The 16,590-nt window shown below is 38.5% G+C and overlaps 1 protein-coding gene across 13 annotated transcripts in view; it reads left to right on the top strand.

The window, feature by feature from the left end:
* The window catches only part of Ank2 (ankyrin 2), a 652,896-nt gene that overhangs the window by 616,110 nt on the left and 20,196 nt on the right, over window positions 1-16,590 (top strand). For 9 of the 13 annotated variants that reach the window (XM_071614454.1, XM_071614457.1, XM_071614455.1 and 6 more), the window contains 3 exons: window positions 2,349-2,471; window positions 4,588-4,620; window positions 6,668-6,689. In XM_071614454.1, the coding sequence (XP_071470555.1) occupies window positions 2,349-2,471; window positions 4,588-4,620; window positions 6,668-6,689 (178 nt within the window). Of the gene's footprint in view, window positions 1-2,348; window positions 2,472-4,587; window positions 4,621-6,667; window positions 6,690-9,483; window positions 15,727-16,590 lie in introns of all 13 variants that reach the window. The other 4 variants (XM_071614451.1, XM_071614452.1, XM_071614456.1 and 1 more) reach the window with 2 other exon arrangements.

Genomic DNA, 16,590 nt, shown 5'->3' with positions numbered 1-16,590 from the left:
TTAGTTATAGACCATGTTTAAGGAGGAGAATAAGAATAAATAATAGCTGACTCGTTAATTAGAAACACTGACTACTCTTCAAAATTTGAGGGGGAGTCTATTTTTTAAAAAATAGACTAATGACTTTTAAATATTTAGGCTTAAATTTTAAAAATATGAGTGAATTTCAGAAGTGTGGAGACCAAAAGAGTTCTGACAACTTTTTTGTTGTCAAAAAAAAAAGACCCAGAATCTCACTTAGGCTAATAAGAAATCATCCCAGATAGAGCTATTGATTTGATGTATTTTCGTATATTCATCCAACAAACGTTATGATGACAGGTCAGTGCACCATCAATGTGCTGTCTGTGTTTTAGGAATATCAATTCAAGTTAGGGCCTAGATACCAATTCTAAAGAGGATCACAGCATATGAATGACACATTTATGAGATAAAATAAAACTAATAACTCCTCTCTACTCTGTTTGTTCCTTTTCTTTCCTATTTCTCACAACTTATTTCACTATTGTAGAGTTCTTAATGTTTAGTCCTCACAAGGCATAGGCTAGTCTCTGCTCCCCCCCCCCCAGTCCTTCTTCAAGCTTTGACTTCCCAAACTGTTCATCAGCAATGACTCCTTTTGTTATTTTTAACACTTCATGATTTTTCAAAACATGCATCTGCAAACCTATTTAATAAATCTGCCCAAGATCTCTAAAGATTATCCATTATGCTACTTCTGCTTCTATTGTTTTACTTGATGAATGATGGGTTCTTACAGACTACCTCATTATACAGTAGTGCTGAAAGGTATTGGACCCACTTAGTAAAGACATCTGCATAATTTAGCTAATATTTGATATTGTGGATGTGCAAAAGTCATCCAACAAGAAACCCAATATGAAAATGTTCTCCAAAGAGGTATAAGAATGACCAATAAGCACATGAAAAAAAAAATGTTCAACAAATTAGGGAAATGCACATCAAAAGCACAATAAGATACTACTTCATACCCATGAAATGGTTATTATTAAAATAAATCCTATCAAATAAATAAATGTTGGCAAGGATGTGGACCTTACACTGTTGATGGGAATATAAAGTAATGTAGTCATTGTGTAAAACAGTATGATATTTTGTCAAAATATTAAGTACATATGATCCAGTAGTTTCATTTCTAGGTATGCTCCCAAAAGAACTGAAAGTGTTAATAACACACCAGTGTTCTTAGCAGCATTATCCACAATAGCCAAAAAGTGGAAACAACCCAAGTGGGTAGATAAATAGATAAACAAACATACACACAAATGGTATTATTTAGCCTTTAAAATGAATGAAGTTCTGATACATGCTACAATATAGATGACACTTAAACAATATGCTAAATGAAATAAGTGACACAGAGAACAAATATTGTATAGTTTTGCTATATGAGGTACTTAGAGTAGTCAAATTTCACAAAGACAGAAAATGCAAAGGTGGTTACTAGGAGCAGGGGGATGGAGGGAATGGGAAATTATTGTTTAATATACACAGAGTTTCAGTTTGGAAAGGTCGGCAAGTTCTGAATGAAGACAGGTAGGGTGGTAGTGCTTGGTTATACAACAATGTGAATGTACCAAATGCCACAGAATTAAAGATCTAAAAATCTAAACATGCTAAGTAAAATAAAACAGAGAATATTGTATGACTCCACCTTTACCAAGCAACTGGAATAGGCACATTCACAGAGAAAGGAAGTAGAATAGAGGTTATCAGGGTGGAGGACTGGGAAGTTATTGTATAAAGAGGACAATTTTATTGTAGAGTAATGAAAAGTTGTAGATAGTAGTAATGATCACACAGCTCTAGAATTGTACTTCACGCCACTGACTCATCTGCTTACAGATAGTAGCAATAGTAAATTTTATGTTATATCTTACCATGGTTTTTTAAAAAGCTTAATAAGTGATTGAGATCTTATGTACAATTTGGTGACAGTAGTTGATAATAATGTTTTGTATTTTGAAACTTCCCAAGAGAGGTCTTAAGTGTTTTCAAGACAAGGGGGACAATAACCAGATGAGGTGATAGGTATTTTAATTAGCTTGATTATAATAATTATTTAACAATACATACATACATCAAATCATCACATTTGTGTACTTTAAATATATAAAATTTTTATTTGTCAATCATACTTCATAAAGCTGGATATAGCTAAATGTTTTTTTAAAAAGTTATTCTAAATGAGTGTGGGGAGGAGGAAGACCTTTGAATTTTTACTGAGCATTAACAAATGAATTTTATTTTCCCCCTTTAAATATTGCCTAATTGAAATAAATAGTAAATGTTAAATATAGGTGAACATAATGTTGTTCTTGTTCAAGGTACGCGATACAACTCAGGAACCTTGCGGACGACTATCATTTATGAAGGAGCCCAAATCCACAAGAGGCCTGGTGCATCAAGCTATTTGTAACTTAAACATCACCCTGCCGATTTATATGAAGGTACGTAATGTCTGTTGTAGTGTGATTCTGACAGAGTAGAAACTGAATTCAAATCCTTCAAGATGAACAAAAATAAAGGCAGTGAATATAAGCACATGTAACAATCACTTTTGTTAACCTGTTGAATTTATGATTTTTCCATTCAAATAAAGGAAGAAGTAGTTTCTTTTTACTTTGCATTAAATGTACTTTGATGAAAAATTTTATCAACATATTGAATATAACATATTAATATAACATATTAATAAAATGATTAGCTTTATTTCCATGTGCTGTCTTGAGACCACTGTAGTGCAATTAGCCCTACCAAAATACTGGAGTCTCTTGGCTTTGCATACAACCAATTCACATGTAGATAATACATTATTAAATTCAGGATAACCTCATGATATTTTATTTTTGTTCAAATAATTACCATAATCTATCCTGTTTTAGGAGCAATAAATTAATTTTTCAATTATTTTAACATGTCAGTATAAAAAATATCCCTGTTCTACAAGAAATAACATCAGAAACACTGATGAAAAGAAAAAAAAAATAACTCACTTCTGACACAAAGTCTATCTAGGCATTACTTTCTTCTCAAACCTTTCCCAGTTATATAAAACTTTAAATACTCTGGTTATATCAAAGATGACAACTGAATTAGTTAAATGTTGTAAATAACTTTTAAAAATTATTTTTAAGTTTTTCAAAAAAATTTTAAACCAATATCCCTTTATAAATAGGAAGCTCCCAATGGCAATCTGTAGGTGGCTACAGTAGGTTGTCAGTGTGCACATTATAGATCATGGCTGCTGAGAAGGAGGGATATATTTAAAATCCTAAGTCTTCACTCCATAAAACAAAGAATTTTCTTTCTTATTTTACCCGCCATGATTGTCAAATTATATATTTTGCTTAATTAATTATGTAAACCAAAATAACATAGAGAAAAGCTAAAAGCATCATATTTGACATTGTAAAGTATTATTAAATGACTAAAAAATGAAATATTTACATATGTAAATATACATGTTATTCCCAAAATTGGAATGTAGCATTGCTATATTGACCCAAATGGATGTAATCTAATTGTACTCCAGTGATGCAGAATGTACTCTTCAGATTGTGGTACTGAATATTGGTGAGTCACTGGAAGCAGAATGCCAAATAGGAACCATAAAAAAATATATTCAAGCCACCTGAGTGATACACAAAGAGAAGGAGCTTTATGTGATACAATATAAAGTTGTATTGCTAGACAGGAAAAAGGAAAAGAAAGGTAGGGGTGGGGAGCTCATGAAAATCAGAAGGAAATCAGTGGAGGAAATGTCCAGGGGGGTAGGGAGAAGTGCTAGGAAGTATACTGGCCAAATTATATTGCTATATTGCATGCATGAACAAATATGTAATAACAAATTCCATCATTATGTATAACTATAATACACCCAAAAAACTGTGGCGAGACAAAAAAATAAAAATAAAAAAGATGAACAAACTTTGGTTTGCAGTAAGCTTTCAATAAGCTGTATGAGAAAACATTGACTTGGTTTTGTATTAAGACATCAGACACAGTTATTAATGCCATGATGGTCAAGAACAATTTTTTATTTACTAACTTATTTACTAATTCAGTTTTTTATATACTAATTTCAAAAAGGAGAAAATGCCAGCATTGCACATTTAAGATCTACTTTGGAATTTAATAGCATGCTATTATAATAAAACTGCTGTATATTGCCTGTGTATTGAAAATGTTTTCATCATCTGCATACTCACGGTTTTTTGACATTTTCAGTCAATCTCTGTGATGATTGGGGTTATCATCATCACTATTTATGTAGACAGATGCCATTGAATCCATTAAATGTCAATCTGAGGCTACTTGATGACCTAGCATCTAAAATTAGTATATTTGTATTTTTTGTTCTTTTGTCTCGCAAATATACAGAATTAAATCAGTCCTCTTTGATTTTCTGTCTGCCTTCTGTAAACTTAATAAGAAAAAATAAGAGTATGCTGGCTCCAAGGGTGCCTGTTGATGTTTGTTGGTAGGGTATTTACTCTTCTCTTCTAAACACTCTACTCTTCCTTCTCTCTTTTTCCATCTTGCATGGCATGTTGGGGCGGCAAGGAGTCAGAGTCAGACCAAGAGCAGGAGGAAGAGGTAATTTTATGATGGTGTCACTAATTAATGGCTGTGTCATTGCTACAATCACATGCGTTCTTAGAAGAGATAAACCAATGTTTTTAGTAATCAAGGGGGCAGAATTTCATTTAACCTCTCTGAGCCTGTTTTCTCATCTTGTGGATTGACTTCAGAGGATAGTTAAGTTTCCCTATAAATTTCAGTCCTTTCTCTATGCCAAATGTACATTTCTCCAAAAGCTATTGAACTCAATGGTTCTCAAAGGTTGGTCTGAAGTTGCTTGAAGGTCAAAATTCATTTTATAGCAGTGCTAAGGTATCACTTGCCTTTTTAATTCCTATATCCTACCAGGCCATAGAGCAGTACCCAGAGGCCATAAATATGTGATACCATAGTAATGGGATGTATGCTTATATATTATTGGATCCTAGCATTTTCTCAGCTGTAATTGGTAATGCAGATATTTGTTTATGCATATCACATATAAACAAAAGTTCTTCCAGGAACTTCAATAATTTTTAGGAGTGTGGTTGTCCTAAGATCAATAAGTTTGAGAATGACTCAAACCAAAAACTTTTAGGAGCATATGGTTCATTGATTACACTATAATAATGTTATAATAGAGAATTATACACCGAACATTTCTCATAAAGTATGATCTTTATCAAGTGCTCCACGTGTGATCTCTCTTAACCACCCTATGAGGTGTGTACTATACCACAGATGAGGAAAACAAGTCTTTGAAGTTACCCAGAATAAATAGCCATTTGATTATATCCATTTTAGTATTTAATTCAAATAGGTATTTGTCTTGCTTATAAAACGTAAAAATGTCCAAATATTTTAACAGAAATGAAATAAATCATTGGAAAACTCCTTATATTTACTTAAAAATGGCAGCTGATAGAAATGGGGAACTACTAATTACAAGATAATTGTAATAATTACTAGTTATGTTTTTTTTTATTTTTTTGGTACTCAGGATTGAACTCTAAGGTGCTTAACCACTGAGTCACATCCTCAGCCCTTTTTTAATTTTTTATTTTGGGATGGGAGTCTTGCTAAATTGCTGAGGTTGGCCTTGACCTTGAGATTCTCCTGCCTCAGCCTAGGATTATGGGCGTGCACCACCATGCCCAGCTACATTATTTTTAATATACTTGTTTCTTTTATAAATGTTATTCTAATGCTTTTGAAACAAAAATATAAACAAAAAATATAATTAATACCCTGTACTCCTCAGCTTAACCTATAAGGCCTTGGTTCAGAGGATTCCCAGATTTCCCTTTGTCTGGTATCTTGGCGGTGAAGTAGAACAGGAGGAAGGATTCTAGACTCGCTGTCCTGTTCCACACAGCCACACACACGTATCAACCGATGACCGGACTGAGATCATTCTTTCCCTAACTGCATATGCGCTTTCATGTCCTCAACTTCCTTCCTGTACACAGTGGCCGTGTCACCACTGCTACTGAAAATGGTACCTGCATATATTTTAAAGAACAATAAAACCATGAAACCAACTTTGCCATGTTCACAAAAGAATTTTACCCATTAGATGTATGATTTTTTAATCGAGTATTTTCAGAAACGAATCAGGACAACAGACCCAGTTCATATTCTTTTTAGGGTTGAGAATGCTGACTTATTTTTAATGACAGTACAGCTATCTCTGTGGGACCTATCACCCTGGCATACTGTTGGTTATTTTCTTCTTTTTTCCACTAAATTGACACATGTTGTTTAATGTCGACTCTATCCTTTGCCTGGCCTTTTTCCTAATATGTATTTCTCACATTGATCACAACCTGGGTCATAGTTCCCCAAGAATAATAATTAGGATTTTTTTACCCCTAATATCTAGAAAAGAGATTTATTTTTTTCAAAGTTAGGATAAAAATCACTGAGACCCTCAGGAAAAAAAAATGTAGCAAACAACTCCAACCTTCCAGCATGTGGTGTCACCCCAGGTACATAATTACAAATAAGAGCTTATTATGCACATCAGGGGCTATAAGCAAAGATGCTATTTGTAACCATTCAATTTATGTATGTTTTCTTTCAGATCGATATGACATCTGAAAAAAGTAAGATTTTTAAATAAAATTGAGTTTGTTTGAAAGCTGGCTACTATAAAAAGAAGCATGAGTTAAAAATGCAAGCTAGTTGTTATTACTAACCACTGTAATAATTATATTTTATATTATTAATCATTAATATATATTTATAAAAGCAGCTTGGCCAGTTAAATTACAAATATGCCTAATTTGTGAGCTAATTAGCAGTAAAATGCAATGATTATTCATCTAAGCATTCACTTTCTTTTGACATCCCTGTTAACCCTGGTATGCTGTTATGCTTGTTTAGAATGCCACCCACTGTTTTGTCCATTTGTTAGCCTAACATTATCATCTCATTATTTTTTAAGCATTGATATGACAGTATCACTTTTTATATAAAGCATCAGGGACTTCTATAGAGACGGTTTTTTTGTTGTTTTGTAGGCTGCACCAGCAAAAGTGATACTGTCTAACAGTTTTGAGCTGAAGCTAACTCCACTCACTCCATCCCTCCCTTGCACCCCTTACTGTGGTGAAGTGTAACTAAAATCCTTAGGTGGAGATCTGACAGACTTCTGTGAAAAGTTTCTGAAAAAAGAGAAATTAGAAAACAACTAGGGGTCAACAGTGCAACGATTGAAACCTCCTGGATGAAATCATGAATCACAACAATGGTTTATTATAGGGCTAATTTTAAATAATGGTGCAAAATCCCAAACCTGACCTAGAACAGACAGAACTGATTTTTATAGACTTTAGAAGAGTTACCTTGAATTTATTTCAGCTTTATAATATTCAATTAGCATTTTAGTTTGTTGGCCTAGTTCCAGTGGATACTCTAAATTCTTGTGTGGAAACTCAAGTTGAATTTAACCATTTTTTTTTTTCTTTTATGCCCCAAATGCTTTAGAAAAAGATACTAATTTTTAATGTTTACTGATTTTAAGATTTACATTGATTTACTTTATTTTGGATGATAGTCACAAAAGGAGAAAACTCAGAGTCATGTTCAGTATGGTCACTTGGCCCTATACTATATCTGTGGGCTTTTTTTTTTTTTTTAACTGCTAGCACAATATAATTTACTACTAAATTCTTGGAATGGCTTTAAGTGAGACTTACCCTCATGTTAAATCATTATTCAAAACTAGAATATTTGAGCCTCTGGATGTGGTTTAAAAATAACTGAACAATTCTGTATTGATACAAATTATCTTGATATATTATGCAGATTCACATTTCATATTGCCTTACCAAATAGAAATTCCTCTAAGAGAAGGCACTTTTGTTTCAATGACATATTATTGTTGCCTTCATTGACTCCTTTTTTTTAAAAAAAAGGTGATTTTATTTTTTTCTCTCTTATTCAGGACTATTGTGTTTATTTAAATGACCCTACTTTTTGTTCCTGTGTACAACCTAGTAGGAATCAAAATTTTATCTGACTCAGTTGTTGCAAAAGAAGAAAAAAATGTAACCATGCTGTTAGAAAGCCCTGGGTTTTCCTGAAGAACTCCTAGATGTTGTGAATGTTTTGCAAATCTCAGATATACACTCAATACTGAGTTTTGTTTTAGTTTAAAGACAACCATTAAATAGTCTTCGTGTAGGTACAAAATAATCTTCAAAGAAGGTCTCTGTTGAAGGGTCACTTTCCTAGAGTCTTTTCAGGATTAAATCCTAGAGGTTTGACCAACCCTTCCTCCTCACCATTAATGATGGTGGACCCCTACAATTTGGGCTTCAAATATACTTCGTTCAGCGTTTGTTGTAGGGAAACGAATATCCTTCACCACAGTAATGTTTTACATATTCGTTCTAATTCCTCACCATCCTCCTGCCTGTGCTTTCCCGCAAGGCCGCCTCTCCCAGCAGTTTTACTCCACCTTTGCTTTGCATGGAAATAACTTGGCTTACATAAACTGTGCGTGTGTCCCGTGTGACTGTCTCTGATTTGGGTTGCCATGCCTCACATTTTAACTCTGGACTCACATATACGTTTAATCACAGTGTTTTTTGGTTTTGTTTTGTTTTTCTGTTGTTTTTCTTTCCTTTCCTTTATTTCCCTCCTTGGTCTGTCAGTTCCGTGTCTAAACAAGGAGGTTGCTCCAAGGAAAGGACCATGCCTCTTAGCAGAAGACTGTTTGTGTCATTGTTAGGTGTGAAATTCCCTTAGATGAAATGCCAGTTTGCAGCCAATTCAGATGTTTCCTATCATCATTGTGTACTGGCAGAACTAAACATGCTGAATTCCAGAGATACATGATTTAAAAAACGTATGTACACCATTGGACGCGTTAATTCTGAGTTCGCTACTACTGGCTTTCACCTAGAGGAAATCAACTCTCTGCAATTTCTAATGCTTTTTTTCTTATTTTTTTCCCCATGGTATTTTTCTTTTCTTTCTTTCTTTCTTTCTTTTTTTTTCCAACATTGATCTGTAACATCTGAACAATCTTGAGATACCTCTGTGTAATTTCACTGCGTTGTTTCTTTGTTTTGATCTGTGATGGGTTTTTTGTGAGTGTCTCGGTTATTTGTGATAGCTTTGTTGTATGTGTGGATGTGCTACAAGTGAGAAAATTAAGCAAGTTATTTCCTGCTCATTTTTCCTTTTCAGTTTTTTTTTTTTTTTTTTTCCGTTAGCCTTGCTTTGCTCTTGTACCTTGAGACCTTGTGGATCCACCATCCCCAGCCCATTCTGTTGCCCCTCCCACCACGGCAGGAAAAGACGCTGTGTCGTTTCAAAGTCCTGATTTACATTTGCCAATATCTTTTTTGATTTCCATTTTACTTTCAATGTTTTTCATTCACATCAAAGATGATGAGACAGAATCTACAGAAACATCTGTCCTGAAAAGTCACCTGGTTAATGAAGTTCCTGTCCTAGCCAGTCCGGACTTGCTCTCTGAAGTTTCTGAGATGAAACAAGATCTGATCAAAATGACCGCCATCTTGACCACAGATGTGTCTGATAAGGCAGGTTCTATTAAAGTGAAGGAGCTGGTGAAGGCTGCGGAGGAAGAGCCAGGAGAGCCCTTTGAAATTGTTGAAAGAGTTAAAGAGGATTTAGAGAAAGTGAATGAAATCTTAAGAAGCGGAACCTGCTCAAGAGAGGAAAGCAGTGTGCAGAGCTCTGCTCAGTCTGAGAAAGAACTAGTGGAGGAAGGATGGGTTATTGTCAGTGATGAGGAAATAGAAGAGGCCAAACAAAAAGCACCTTTAGAAATCACTGAATATCCATGTGTAGAAGTTAGACTAGAGAAAGAGACCAAAGCCAAAGTAGAGAAAGATGCCACTGGGTTAGTGAACTACCTTGTTGAGGACCTAAATTCATATGTGTCTCCTCATGGAGAGAAGCCACAGACAGGTCACGATGTGGCCAGGGAGAAAAGTGAGGCTCCATCTGTTGGCAAAAGCTCGGAAAAAGAAGGGAAGGCTGCACCCCCCGATGAGAAACAGGGCCTGCAGAAACCGCACAAACCAACCCTGGGAATAAAGAAGCCCGTGAGAAGGAAATTAAAAGAAAAGCAGAAACAGAAAGAGGAAAACATAAACGGGAATGAAGAAAAATCAGAAGTTAAAAAAGGTAGTTCGGAAGAGTCATTAGATGAAGATGCAGGTCTGGCCCCAGAATCTCTTCCCACTGTGAAGGCCACCTCTCCTCTGATAGAAGAAACTCCCATTGGTTCCATTAAGGATAAAGTAAAGGCCCTTCAGAAGCGAGTGGAAGATGAACAGAAAGGTCGAAGCAAGTTGCCCATCAGAGTCAAAGGCAAAGAGGATGTGCCCAAGAAGACCACTCACAGGACGCATCCAACTGCATCGCCTTCTCTGAAGTCAGAGAGGCATGCCCCAGCGTCGCCCTCCCCTAGAACAGACAGGCACTCTCCCCTGTCCTCCTCTGCGAAAAACGAAAGGCATCCTCCAGTGTCACCATCCAGCAAAACCGAGAAACACTCACCTGTGTCACCCTCAGCCAAAACTGAAAGACATTCACCTGTGTTGTCATCAGGTAAAACTGAGAAACACTCCCCTGTATCGCCCTCCACAAAAGCTGAAAGGCACTCGCCTGTGTCATCCACAAAGACAGAAAGACACCCACCTGTCTCTCCTTCCACCAAAACAGACAAACGTCCACCTGTGTCACCTTCTGGGAGAACGGAGAAACATCCTCCAGTGTCACCTGGGAGAACAGAAAAACGCTTGCCCGTTTCACCCTCTGGAAGAACAGAGAAGCACCCACCTGTGTCAACCACTGGGAAAACAGAGAAGCACCTCCCTGTGTCACCTTCTGGGAAAACAGAAAAGCAGCCACCTGTGTCCCCCACCTCAAAAACAGAAAGAATTGAGGAAACAATGTCTGTTCGGGAGTTGATGAAAGCTTTCCAGTCAGGTCAGGACCCATCTAAACATAAAACTGGACTCTTTGAACATAAATCAGCAAAACAGAAACAATCCCAAGAGAAAGGTAAAGCCCGAGTAGAAAAAGAAAAGGGGCAGACAGCAACCCTGAAAGAAACACAGAGAACAGAGACTCAGACAATCAAAAGAGGCCAGAGATTCCTAGTAACAGGAGCTTCCGAATCCAGAAGGGGGGTCCGGACTTCCTCGATAGGATTTAAGAAGGAGGATGCAGTTGGAGAAAAGGAGAAAGCACCCAGTCCCAAAACACCTGAACCCGTTCACTCAGCCCCTGAAGGAGAAAGCCATAGAGAGAGTGAAGTTTCCAAAGAAAAAATGGTGGATGAGCAGGGAGACATGGACCTCCAGATCAGCCCAGACAGGAAAACCTCCACTGACTTTTCTGATGTCATTAAGCAAGAATTAGAAGACAATGACAAATACCAGCAATTCCGGATGAGTGAAGGGACCGAAAAGGTGCAGCTTCACTTAGACCAGGTCCTCACTAGTCCTTTCAATACAACCTTTCCACTAGATTACATGAAGGATGAATTCCTTCCGGCTCTGTCTCTGCAGAGTGGTGCTTTGGATGCCAGTTCTGAAAGCCTAAAACAGGAAGGGATAGCAGGCTCTCCATGTGGCAGCCTGATGGAGGGGACACCTCAGATTAGTTCAGAAGAGAGCTATAAGCATGAGGGCCTAGCAGAGACCCCTGAGACAAGCCCAGAGAGCCTTTCTTTCTCACCAAAGAAAAGTGAGGAGCAAATTGGGGAAACAAAGGAAACCAAGTTAGACACGCCCCCAGAAACACATTCAGGAGAAGAACATCACCCAACCAAAGACATTACTGATGGTTCTGAAGAGCAAGGTGCTGCAGTCACTGAGGGCTCAGAGCCCTCTACTGAGTGCTTTCAGAAGGTGACCACCCCAGACCCTTCCAAAGACATAAGCCCCCAACAAGAAGGCAGCAGTAGTGTATCGTTAGGAAAAGAAACACCCAAGGCATTGACGGAGGAAATGTCTTGTGATGAAAGTCAGCTTACACTTGATAGTTCAGCTCACAAGACTCAAACTGATGGTGAGGCTCGGGAATCTACAGATGAGACAAAGTCCTCACCTCTGACTGAGGCATCTGTAAAAACAGACACAGGAATTGCATCAAAGCCTCAGGGAGGCATTAGAAGTCCCCAAGGGTTAGAACTTGCACTCCCTAGTCGTGATAGTGAGGTCCTCAGCCCAATGGCTGATGAATCATTAGCAGTAAGCCACAAAGACTCTCTGGAAGCCAGCCCTGTTCTGGAAGATAACTCCTCACACAAGACTCCTGATTCTCTGGAGCCAAGTCCTCTGAAAGAATCCCCCTGTCGGGACTCTCTCGAAAGCAGCCCTGTTGAACCAAAGATGAAGGCAGGAATTCTTCCAAGTCACTTTCCTCTTCCTTCAGCTGTTGCCAAAACAGAACTCATTACGGAAGTGGCCTCCATGAGGTCCCGGCTGCTCCGAGACCCTGACGGCAGTGCTGAAGATGACAGTCTTGAGCAGACATCACTCATGGAGAGCTCAGGGAAGAGCCCTCTTTCTCCTGACACCCCCAGCTCTGAAGAAGTTAGCTATGAGGTCACACCCAAAGCTGCAGATACAAGTACACCAAAACCAGCCGTGATTCATGAATGTGCAGAGGAGGATGACTCAGAAAATGGGGAGAAAAAGAGGTTCACACCTGAAGAGGAAATGTTCAAGATGGTAACCAAAATTAAAATGTTTGATGAACTTGAACAAGAAGCAAAGCAGAAACGGGACTACAAAAAAGAACCCAAACAAGAGGAATCTTCCTCATCCTCTGACCCAGATGCAGACAGCTCAGCTGATGTGGATGAACCAAAACAGGTGGATGAACCAAAACAGGTGGAGAACATGGCAGGTGAAAGCCATGTCCCCGTGCTGGTGACTTCTGAGAGCAGAAAGCCTTCTTCCTCTTCAGAAAGTGAACCTGAATTGACACAGCTGAAGAAAGGTGCTGACTCTGGCCTTTTACCAGAACCAGTTATTCGAGTGCAGCCTCCTTCCCCACTCCCATCCAGCATAGACTCCAGTTCCAGTCCAGAAGAGGTGCAGTTCCAGCCTATAGTTTCCAAACAATATACTTTCAAGATGAATGAAGATACTCAGGAAGAGCCAGGTAACTCAGAAGAAGAAAAAGACTGTGAATCCCCTTTAGCTGAAGACAGTCACCCTTTTTCCACTGATGATGCAGATAGAACTTATGATGATCTAAGCAGAGACACTGATCAGCCAAAAGTCTGTGATGGCCATGGATGTGAGGCTGTGAGTCCTACCTGCTCAACCACCCCCATCTCTTCAGGTCTCCAGAATTCTGCTGGTGATGATGTCGATGAGCAGTTAGACACCCACAAGGAATCATTTGCTCCCCAGGATACTCATGAAAATGACACAGGAGAAGAGCTTGATACTCCTGCTGTGAAATCGCCACAGGGAGAATGCCCCAGTGAAAGCTATTCTTCTTTGTCCTCTCTGCCTCATCGTCCGGAATCTGAAGGAAAGGAATTAGATGATGATATATCCTCCACATCTTCCACAACAAAAGTGGAGGTCACAAAAACTGATGAAACATTGGAGAATATACCAAAGGACTGTTCTACTCAAGACTCATCTATTACCACTCAAACAGATAGGTTTTCCATGGACGTTCCAGTTTCTGACCTAGCTGAGACTGGTGAAATCTACGATCCACATGTCATAAGCCCTTATGAAAATGTTCCTACCCAATCTTTTTTCTCTAGTGAAGAAAGCAAAACCCAAACAGACACAAGTCACACCTCAAGTGATTACTCTTCTGAAGTATACTCTGTGACTACATCCTCTGTTGAAGATGTGTTAGTAACTAGCTCCTCTAGTACAACTGCTTCAAGCAAAGAATCTAATCTTGAGGGACAGAACCTAGAAATCGAATCTAGGCAAGAAAGTACCTTGTGGGAAATGCAATCAGATGGAGCCTCCTCTTTAGAGCCTGGTGTACCAAGTACACCAGCAGTCATTAGTGAACAAATAAGCAAAGTCATCATCACAAAAACTGATGTGGATTCTGATTCCTGGAGTGAAATTCGTGAAGATGATGAAGCCTTTGAAGCTCGAGTGAAAGAGGAAGAACAGAAGATATTTGGCCTGATGGTGGACAGACAATCTCAGGGTACTACCCCTGACACCACTCCTGCTAGGACCCCAACCGAAGAGGGGACCCCAACAAGTGAGCAAAATCCATTTCTCTTTCAGGAAGGAAAATTGTTTGAGATGACCCGAAGTGGGGCCATTGATATGACTAAAAGGTCCTATGCGGATGAAAGTTTTCACTTTTTCCAAATTGGGCAAGAATCTAGGGATGACACTCTCTCTGAAGACATGAAAGAAGGGGTCACTGGAGCTGAACCCCAACAGCTGGAGTCAACAGCTGAGTCACTAGCACTTTCAGAATCAAAGGAAACAGTGGATGATGAAGGCGAATTACTTCCAGATGACTTGAGTGAGGAAGTAGAGGAAATATCTGCTTCAGATACTCACCTTAACTCCCAAATGGGAATTTCAGTTTGCACGGAACCATCCACAAAAGAGGCCATTGCTACAGGGGGTGAGGACCTCCCCACCATGCAAAGGGGTGATACACCTTCTCTGTCCAATGTGAAGCAGACACCTTGCTCTGACTCTCCAGAACCAGTTGTACAAGTTCAGTTAGATTTTTCCACAGTCACCAGATCCATATATTCAGATCGGGATGATGATTCTCCCGATTCTTCCCCAGAGGAACAGAAATCAGTGATTGAAATCCCAACTGCACCCATGGAGAATGTGCCTTCCACTGAAAGCAAATCCAAAATTCCTGTAAGGACTATCCCCACTTCAATCCCAGAACCTCCATCTGTAGAGGATGAAAGTACATTTTCTGAAGATGTTCTGTCTAGTCTGGATGAGGAAAGTAAGGAGGATGAAGCAAAACCAAAGTCCAAAATCCCCATCAAAGCACCCATCCAAAGAGTGGAGCAGTCGCTATCACACCTCGATGCATCTCTTCAGCAGTCAGTTGCTCCTCAGGGACAGAATGTGACAAGCAGAGCACTAGATAATAGAAGCAAATCCGAATCTGATGTTAGTCCAGAGGACTCAAAGACCAAATGCCCAGTGAAGGCCAGAAGTGACACTGAGACAGAAACAGAGAGCAGAGAGGGGGCAGAGGAGCTTGAGTTAGAATCAGAAGAAGGGGCCACAGGACCAAAGATATTTGTATCCCGTTTGCCAGTTAAGAGCAGAAGCACCACATCATCCTGCAGGGGGGGCATGAGCCCCACAAAAGAAAGTAAGGAGCATTTCTTTGACCTTTATAGAAACTCCATAGAATTCTTTGAGGAGATTAGTGATGAGGCTTCCAAATTGGTGGATAGACTTACACAGTCAGAAAGGGAGCAGGAATTAGTTTCAGATGATGAAAGTAGTAGTGCCCTGGAAGTTTCAGTTATTGAAAATCTGCCACCTGTTGAGACCGAGCACTCAGTTCCTGAGGACATCTTTGACACAAGGCCCATTTGGGATGAGTCCATTGAGACTCTGATTGAACGCATCCCTGATGAAAATGGCCATGACCATGCTGAAGGTATTTGACAGCCACTGGGATTCCCTGTGCTACGCATGTCATAAATTTGATAGTTTTTTTTTTTTTTTTTTTTTTGTACCTTTGTTTTATTTGGTGATTTGTGTCTCATTTTCTTTAAGCTTTCCGTAGTGGTTAATGTGTTTGTGTAAGCCCTTTGTGTTTTGTGCTTTCTCTGTATACTCTTGTCTATGAAAACAATCTCAAGATTGAGTAATGAGAATGCTTATGGAAAACATAAACATATCCAGGCAATGAACTTGCCTTTCTTTATTTGCTGCACGTAAGGCCATGCAAGCTTTGAGTTTTGTTGTTCTGAAGTACCCAGGCTTAGCCTCAAATTAAGCACTTTTGCTATTGTGCATGAACATTTGGATTTTTGTTTCATGATATGAGGACTCACAACTTTTTTTTTCTTTGAATACTTCGAAATAATTTATACTTACAATTTTGTAATTATTAGGAAGCCATTTGCTCAAGAAGATTTCACATATCCAAAAATTCCAATTGTTGTGGATCTGTTTTTAATGCAGAAAGGTGGGATTTCAGATACGTTGGTAAACACTTTAAGCAAACAAATATAAGGTAAAAATATGCTTTTCATTTACGTGGTAGATGAATGGAGAATGTACTCAGAAAAGATGCAGCAGACAACAAAAACTCAAACTTTGCACCATTTAAGTTGACTGTGAGGGAATGATGGCTCTTTGAATTGTAAAAAAGGAAACCACAGATGGCTTTGAGAAGTAGCCTCTGGTCTTCCAGTATCTCTACAATGAAGACTATTATTCTTAAATTTGGGTTATAAAAAATTTCATGGTACCATGGTCTAAAATGCTGCCCATCGATCGATACATAGAATTTTAA

This window comes from Marmota flaviventris, chromosome 7 (genome assembly GCF_047511675.1).
Source record: "Marmota flaviventris isolate mMarFla1 chromosome 7, mMarFla1.hap1, whole genome shotgun sequence".
NCBI lineage: Eukaryota > Metazoa > Chordata > Mammalia > Rodentia > Sciuridae > Marmota > Marmota flaviventris.
This window is presented reverse-complemented; position numbering and strand designations above follow the sequence as displayed.